Source organism: Panulirus ornatus, chromosome 73 (genome assembly GCF_036320965.1).
Source record: "Panulirus ornatus isolate Po-2019 chromosome 73, ASM3632096v1, whole genome shotgun sequence".
NCBI classification, from domain to species: Eukaryota; Metazoa; Arthropoda; class Malacostraca; order Decapoda; family Palinuridae; genus Panulirus; species Panulirus ornatus.
Genome location: NC_092296.1, coordinates 13,919,009 through 13,927,761, shown reverse-complemented (window position 1 = coordinate 13,927,761; position 8,753 = coordinate 13,919,009). Strand labels below are relative to the sequence as shown.

Here is an 8,753-nt window from a genome sequence, read left to right as displayed (position 1 = left end):
GTGCTTGTGTTTCAGCCATGGAGCTGAAGCGGGTGTTCGAGCGGTATCAGGCCAGACTGCGCCACTCGGCCTTCCTGGCCGTTGTTGTCCTGGCCGCAGCCGCAGCCGCCGTTCTACTGGCCGCAATCCTCAACGCTGCGCAGGTAAGCTACCGCACCCGCAAGTTGGCAGGCAAGCAGGCAGGCAGGTAGGCAGGTAGGCAAGCAGGTAGGCAGGCAGGTAGGTAGGCAGGTAGGCAGGCAAGAAGAGTACATTATATTGGACCTCAGTGAGGCACGGGAAATACAGAAGATATGGATAATGATCCGACACAGACAGAAAACACAGACACTGTCTAGATGGACAGACAGGGAACACTGTCTAGATGGACAGAGATGGAGGGAACAAGGAAGGACGAGTGATGGAGGACTTGGGTGTAGATGATGAGAGGAGAAGATAAGACACACCAGAATAAAGAGGGAGGAAGCGAGAGAGTGTGGAAGAGGGTGAGAGAGAGAGAGAGAGAGAGAGAGAGAGAGAGAGAGAGAGAGAGAGAGAGAGAGAGAGAGAGAGAGAGAGAGAGAGAGAGTAGGGTTTATGGTGTCCAGACCTACAGACTGAAGTACTTAATTGCACCAGTTACCATAAGTGTGTGTGTGTATGTGTGTGGTGTGTGTGTGTGTGTGGTGTGTGTGTTTGTGTGGTGTGTGTGTGTGGTGTGTGTGTGTGTGGTGTGTGTGTGTGTGGTGTGTGTGTGTGTGGTGTGTGTGTTTGTGTGGTGTGTGTGTGTGTGTGTGTGTGTGGTGTGTGTGTTTGTGTGGTGTGTGTGTGGTGTGTGTGTTTGTGTGGTGTGTGTGTGTGTGTGTGTGTGTGTGGTGTGTGTGTTTGTGTGGTGTGTGTGTGTGTGTGTGTGTGTGTGTGGTGTGTGTGTTTGTGTGGTGTGTGTGTGTGGTGTGTGTGTTTGTGGTGTGTGTGTTTGTGTGGTGTGTGTGTGTGTGGTGTGTGTGTTTGTGTGGTGTGTGTGTGTGTTTGTGTGGTGTGTGTGTTTGTGTGGTGTGTGTGTGTTTGTGTGGTGTGTGTGTGTGTTTGTGTGGTGTGTGTGTGTGTGTGTGTGGTGTGTGTGTGTGTGTGTGGTGTGTGTGTGTTTGTGTGGTGTGTGTGTGTGTGTGTGTGGTGTGTGTGTGTGTGTGTGGTGTGTGTGTGTTTGTGTGGTGTGTGTGTGTGTGTGTGTGTAAGTAACATGTATTCAGTAAAGGGACGACTTTAAATACATTGTTAACACGTATGAATATATGAATACTGGTGTATGTGTAGCAGAACACAACACGAATATCTTAATGACACAAATGAACATATGATTACACACAATGGAAGGTTTGATCATATCCGGAGGAAGTACAATAATAAACAAATTATCTGTAGTTTCGTATTTAACAAACATGTTACACTCTTAGTACATATACTCGTTTCTTGAACTTGATTACTGTAATGAATTACAAAATGATTACTGATTACTTTTCCTAGGAATGTAACAGATTAATCGTGTCTGAAAGTCGCATTATTATTATTATTATTATTATTATTATTATCATTATTATTATTATTATTATTATTATTATTATTATTATTATTATTATTATTATCATTATTATTATTATTATCATTATTATTATTATTATTATCATTATTATTATTATCATTATTTTTATCATGATTATTATTATTATTATTATTATTATTATTATTATTATCATTATTATTATTATTATTATTATACAGATTTTTTAATTCTTTCAGTAATTTCACGTTTTCTTTAACGGTTGATATATAAGGATGACTGAACTAGATCTTATCCTCCAACAGCCAGGCTCTTGTTAGCTAACCTTGAAGCCTGTAGGACTAGGCTGCAGGTGGGAGACAGATGTAGTTCGCCTTAGTGTTGTGGTTACTTGATGGAAGTCACTCGTCTTAAAGATCCTCAGTGTGTCGTGTTGAACGATTTCTGTTCTGCAGTTTGAAGTGATTTCCCTTTTTCCGTTTTCCTTCGAAACTGGAAGTTGTATTAACAGGTCATGTACGTACGTTTGTAGCGTTGGCCCCACGGCTTCACCCCAGAATGATTGGCATCAACAGCAAATCAAGAAAATATTGACGAACATTGAATAGACACGTCTGTTTCCTCACACACACACATCACCACCACACACAACATGAGGCTTAATAGATTCCCCAGTCCATGTATTGCACAACAGCTGGACGGTCTTGATACACTGAGTCTCTCTCTCTCTCCCTCTTCTCTCCTCTCTCTCTCTCTCTCTCTCTCTCTCTTCTCTCTCTCTCTCTCTCGCAGTTGGCTACGCGGCCTTACAGACTTCCACCAGTTAATACAGACAACCAGAGCATGTCTGGCAGGTGTTCGATAACATCAAGTTGGGTGTGTACGATGGCTGCATCACTCCTGCCGCCGCTCTGTCCTTGGTGATGCATGATGATGTACGATAATCATCATCATCATGAGTACTATGATAGTCTTCGATAATCACGATGATAAGTATCATTATGATGTACGATAATCATCATAAGTACTATAATGGTGTACGATAATCGCGATATCAGTATCACAATGATGTACGATAATCATCATGAGTACTATGATAGCGTACGATAATTACAATGATAAGTATCATAAAGATGTGCGATAATGATCATAAGTACTATAATAGCGTACGATAATCACGATAATAAGTATCATAATGATGTACGATAATCACCATAAGTACTTTGATAGTGTACGATAATCACGATGATAAGTACCATAATGATGTACGATGATCAACATGATAATATGTACATGTAGGTAACTAGAGTAATCCTCAGTGTTAGGTAACACGAGAGGTTACATTTGAGTTGTTGGTAATTATGAGGTATATGTGTGATGAGTTGAGTATTTGGTATGTACTAATGTAGTGTTCTAGTATGACAGTATGTGTTGCTGTCCCTGTGTTGTGTTGTGTTGTTATGTGTTGCTGTCCTGTGTTGTGTTGTGGTTATGTGTTGCTGTCCGTTATGTGTTAGAACATGTCATTAACCATCATGTCTTGTGGTTGAGGTTGTACAACCTGTCATTAACCATCTGTGTTGTGCTTGTGTTTCAGCCGTCATTAAACCATCATTGTGTTGTGCTTGTGTTTCAACTATCATGTGTTGTGCTTGTGTTTCAGCCGTCATTAACCATCATGTGTTGTGCTTGTGTTTCAGCGTCATTAACCATCATGTGTTGTGCTTGTGTTTCAGCCGTCATTACCATCATGTGTTGTGCTTGTGTTTCAGCCATCATGTGTTGTGCTTGTGTTTCAGCCGTCATTAACCATCATGTGTTGTGCTTGTGTTTCAGCCGTCATTAACCATCATGTGTTGTGCTTGTGTTTCAGCCGTCATTAACCATCATGTGTTGTGCTTGTGTTTCAGCCGTCATTAACCATCATGTGTTGTGCTTGTGTTTCAGCCGTCATTAAACCATCATGTGTTGTGCTTGTGTTTCAGCCGTCATTAACCATCATGTGTTGTGCTTGTGTTTCAGCCATCATGTGTTGTGCTTGTGTTTCAGCCGTCATTAACCATCATGTGTTGTGCTTGTGTTTCAGCCGTCATTAACCATCATGTGTTGTGCTTGTGTTTCAGCCATCATGTGTTGTGCTTGTGTTTCAGCCGTCATTAACCATCATGTGTTGTGCTTGTGTTTCAGCCGTCATTAACCATCATGTGTTGTGCTTGTGTTTCAGCCGTCATTAACCATCATGTGTTGTGCTTGTGTTTCAGCCGTCATTAACCATCATGTGTTGTGCTTGTGTTTCAGCCATGGAGCTGAAGCGGGTGTTCGAGCGGTATCAGGCCAGACTGCGCCACTCGGCCTTCCTGGCCGTTGTTGTCCTGGCCGCAGCCGCAGCCGCCGTTCTACTGGCCGCAATCCTCAACGCTGCGCAGGTAAGCTACCGCACCCGCAAGTTGGCAGGCAAGCAGGCAGGCAGGTAGGCAGGTAGGCAAGCAGGTAGGCAGGTAGGCAAGCAGTTAGGTAGGCAGGTAGGTAGGCAGGTAGGCAGGCAAGAAGAGTACATTATATTGGACCTCAGTGAGGCACGGGAAATACAGAAGATATGGATAATGATCCGACACAGACAGAAAACACAGACACTGTCTAGATGGACGGAGATGGAACACTGTCTAGATGGACAGAGATGGAGGGAACAAGGAAGGACGAGTGAATGGAGGACTTGGGTGTAGATGATGAGAGGAGAAGATAAGACACACCAGAATAAAGAGGAGGAAGCGAGAGAGTGTGGAAAGAGGGTGAGAGAGAGAGAGAGAGAGAGAGAGAGAGGAGAGAGAGAGAGAGAGAGAGGAGAGAGAGAGAAGAGAGAGAGAGAGAGAGAGAGTAGGGTTTATGGTGTCCAGACCTACAGACTGAAGTACTTAATTGCACCAGTTACCATAAGTGTGTGTGTGTATGTGTGTGGTGTGTGTGTGTGTGGTGTGTGTGTTTGTGTGGTGTGTGTGTGTGTGTGTGTGTGTGTGGTGTGTGTGTGTGTGTGTGTGTGGTGTGTTGTGTGTGGTGTGTGTGTGTGTGTGTGTGGTGTGTGTTGTGTGGTGTGTGTGTGTGTGTGTGTTGTGTGGTGTGTGTGTGTGTGTGTGTGTTTGTGTGTGTTGTGTGTGTGTGTGTGTGTGTGTGTGTTTGTGTGGTTGTGTGTGTGTGTGTGTGTGTGTGTGGTGTGTGTGTTTGTGTGGTGTGTGTGTGTGGTGTGTGTGTGTGTGTGTGTGTGTGTGTGTGTGGTGTGTGTGTGTGTGTGTGTGGTGTGTGTGTGTGTGTGTGTGTGTGTGTGTGTGTGTGTGTGTGTGTGTGTGTGTGTGTGTGTGTGGTGTGTGTGTGTGTGTGTGTGTGGTGTGTGTGTGTGTGTGTGTGGTGTTGTGTGTGTGTGTGTGTGTGGTGTGTGTGTGTGTGTGTGTGTGGTGTGTGTGTGTGTGTGTGGTGTGGTGTGTGTGTGTGTGGTGTGTGTGTGTGTGTGTGTGGTGTGTGTGTGTGTGTAAGTAACATGTATTCAGTAAAGGGACGACTTTAAATACATTGTTAACACGTATGAATATATGAATACTGGTGTATGTGTAGCAGAACACAACACGAATACTATAATGACACAAATGAACATATGATTACACACAATGGTAGGTTTGATCATATCCGGAGGAAGTACAATAATAAACACATTATCTGTAGTTTCGTATTTAACAAACATGTTACACTCTTACTACATGTACTCGTTTCTTGAACTTGATTACTGTAATGAATTACAAAATGATTACTGATTACTTTTCCTAAGAAGATAAGAGATTAATCGTGTCTGAAAGTCGCATTATTATTATTATTATTATTATTATTATTATTATCATTATTATTATTATTATTATTATTATTATTATTATTATTATTATTATCATTATTATTATTATTATTATTATTATTATTATCATTATTATTATTATCATTATTTTTATCATGATTATTATTATTATTATTATTATTATTATTATTATTATCATTATTATTATTATTATTATTATTATTATTATTATTACACAGGTTTTTTAATTCTTTCAGTAATTTCACGTTTTCTTTAACGGTTGATATATAAGGATGACTGAACTAGATCTTATCCTCCAACAGCCAGGCTCTTGTTAGCTAACCTTGAAGCCTGTAGGACTAGGCTACAGGTGGGAGACAGATGTAGTTCGCCTTAGTGTTGTGGTTACTTGATGGAAGTCACTCGTCTTAAAGATCCTCAGTGTGTCGTGTTGAACGATTTCTGTTCTGCAGTTTGAAGTGATTTCCCTTTTTCCGTTTTCCTTCGAAACTGGAAGTTGTATTAACAGGTCATGTACGTACGTTTGTAGCGTTGGCCCCACGGCTTCACCCCAGGAGATGATGTGGCATCAAGCAAGAAATTCACAGAAAATATTGACGAACATTGAATAGACACGTCTGTTTCCTCACACACACACACACACACACACACACACACACACACGAGATATGTGCGTACGTACGTACATGTACAGTGTTCACGTGAGGGGTGACTACTGTAAGTGTTTGTGTCATCCTCGCTGGTTGGTTCTCTCCTCCACTGGACGCCCCGCTCCTCCTCCTCCTCCTCCCTCGCTCCATCTAGACAACCATGACCAAATATACCGTCATCTTCCACCGTCACCCTAGTACATACAGCCCGTCCACCGTCACCCTAGTACATACAGCCCGTCCACCGTCACCCTAGTACATACAGCCCGTCCACCGTCACCCTAGTACAGCACGTCCACCGTCACCCTAGTACAGCACGTCCACCGTCACCCTCGTACAGCCCGTCTACCGTCACCCTAGTACATACAGCCCGTCCACCGTCACCCTAGTACATACAGCCCGTCTACCGTCACCCTAGTACATACAGCCCGTCTACCGTCACCCTAGTACAGCCCGTCCACCGTCACCCTAGTACATACAGCCCGTCCACCGTCACCCTAGTACATACAGCCCGTCTACCGTCACCCTAGTACATACAGCCCGTCCACCGTCACCCTAGTACATACAGCCCGTCTACCGTCACCCTAGTACATACAGCCCGTCCACCGTCACCCTAGTACAGCCACACTAGTGCCCGTCCATCGTCACACTAGTGTAGATATATACTAGTGTGGGTAGTGGTGAAAGAATACTACCCACGTATTCCCTGCGTGTCGTAGAAGGCGACTAAAAGGGAAGGGAGCGGGGGGCTGGAAATCCTCCCCTCTCAGTTTTTTTTTTTTTTAATTTTCCAAAAGAAGGAACAGAGAAGGGGGCCAGGTGAGGATGTTCCCTCAAAGGTCCAGTCCTTTGTTCTAAACGCTACCTTGCTAATGCGGGAAATGGCGAATAGTATGAAAGATTTATATATATATATATATATATATATATATATATATATATATATATATATATATATAAAGGAAAACCATGTACATTGTGATGATGGTCACTGTTTATTATGGTTTAATATTTACATGACACAAACCAAAACAGTTTGATAAGCTGGTAATGGCCTAGCTACGGCAGTTGCGGTCAAATATGTTAACTAACCATTATTTCCTTTCTTTCTGGTTGGCTGTTTGCAAAATATAATTTCATAAACTTGATACATTTATATCAATTGTATTAAACAAATGGTTTCATGAAAAGATTCATTCATCGTGGATGAATAGAAGAAGTTACAAGCCTTCAGTATCATTATGAAATATCCCACACCAAGAGTTGTTAACAACTAGGCCACATAGTTAACAAGCGGACGTTGTTCCAAGAATGAACATAAACAGCCACAGAAGTTATGAATACGTTAACATCTGCTGGGAATGTATAGGTTTGACCCAGTGTGGCTGGTGGTGGTGGGTTGTTCTAAGAATGAACATAAACAGCCACAGAAGTTGTGAATACGTTAACGTCTGCTGGGAATGTATAGGTTTGACCCAGTGTGGCTGGTGGTGGGTTCTACCCACAGTCCTGTGTCCCAACCCAACACATGAGGGACGTTCTTGTGTCTTGCTCCACAAACTCGTTCACCACACATGGACGATAACGATATAGGGAAATGGCAGTATTACGAGCCTTATGGTAGCTACACAGTGAAGGTCGCATATGAGAGAGAGAGAGAGAGAGAGAGAGAGAGAGAGAGAGAGAGAGAGAGAGAGAGAGAGAGAGAGAGATTAAACTGATGGTAATACGTGCAACAGCGCGAGACGCGGGAAGATGCACGTGTGGAGCGCGCACGTGCCACACTCTCCTGTCTGCTCTGGTCACGTGTTCATCCTGGCCAGGTAAAAGTTTTCTCTCCTCCCCTGCGAACTGAGCGACCCCCTCCCCCCCCCCTCCCCTCCTCCCGTCCGTCCGTCCGTCCGACGTACGCAGATCTGCTGTGGTCTGGGTCGTCCATCCGTCGTAAACAGGAGGTGACGTACTGGCACGTTGATCGCCCGGGTTAGGGCGTCGCACAGCCAACACAGTAGTGTTGTCACAGGCAACACAGTGGTGTTGTCACAGGCAACACAGTGGTGTTGTCACAGGCAACACAGTGGTGTTGTCACAGGCAACACAGTGGTGTTGTCACAGGCAACACAGTGGTGTTGTCACAGGCAACACAGTGGTGTTGTCACAGGCAACACAGTGGTGTTGTCACGGGCAACACAGTGGTGTTGTCACAGGCAACACAGTGGTGTTGTCACAGGCAACACAGTGGTGTTGTCACGGGCAACACAGTGGTGTTGTCACAGGCAACACAGTGGTGTTGTCACAGGCAACACAGTGGTGTTGTCACGGGCAACACAGTGGTGTTGTCACAGGCAACACAGTGGTGTTGTCACGGGCAACACAGTGGTGTTGTCACAGCCAACACAGTGGTGTTGTCACAGGCAACACAGTGGTGTTGTCACAGGCAACACAGTGGTGTTGTCACGGGCAACACAGTGGTGTTGTCACAGGCAACACAGTGGTGTTGTCACAGGCAACACAGTGGTGTTGTCACAGGCAACACAGTGGTGTTGTCACAGGCAACACAGTGGTGTTGTCACAGGCAACACAGTGGTGTTGTCACAGGCAACACAGTGGTGTTGTCACAGGCAACACAGTGGTGTTGTCACGGGCAACACAGTGGTGTTGTCACAGGCAACACAGTGGTGTTGTCACAGGCAACACAGTGGTGTTGTCA

The 8,753-nt window shown here is 44.2% G+C and overlaps 1 protein-coding gene across 1 annotated transcript in view; it reads left to right on the top strand.

The window, feature by feature from the left end:
- Positions 1 to 2,955: 2,955 nt before the first annotated feature.
- The window catches only part of LOC139748215 (adenylate cyclase type 2-like), a 447,407-nt gene continuing 441,609 nt past the window's right edge, over positions 2,956 to 8,753 (top strand). The window contains exons 1-2 of the mRNA XM_071661039.1: positions 2,956 to 2,961; positions 3,799 to 3,963. Coding sequence (XP_071517140.1) covers positions 2,956 to 2,961; positions 3,799 to 3,963 — 171 coding nt within the window. The remainder of the gene's footprint in view (positions 2,962 to 3,798; positions 3,964 to 8,753) is intronic.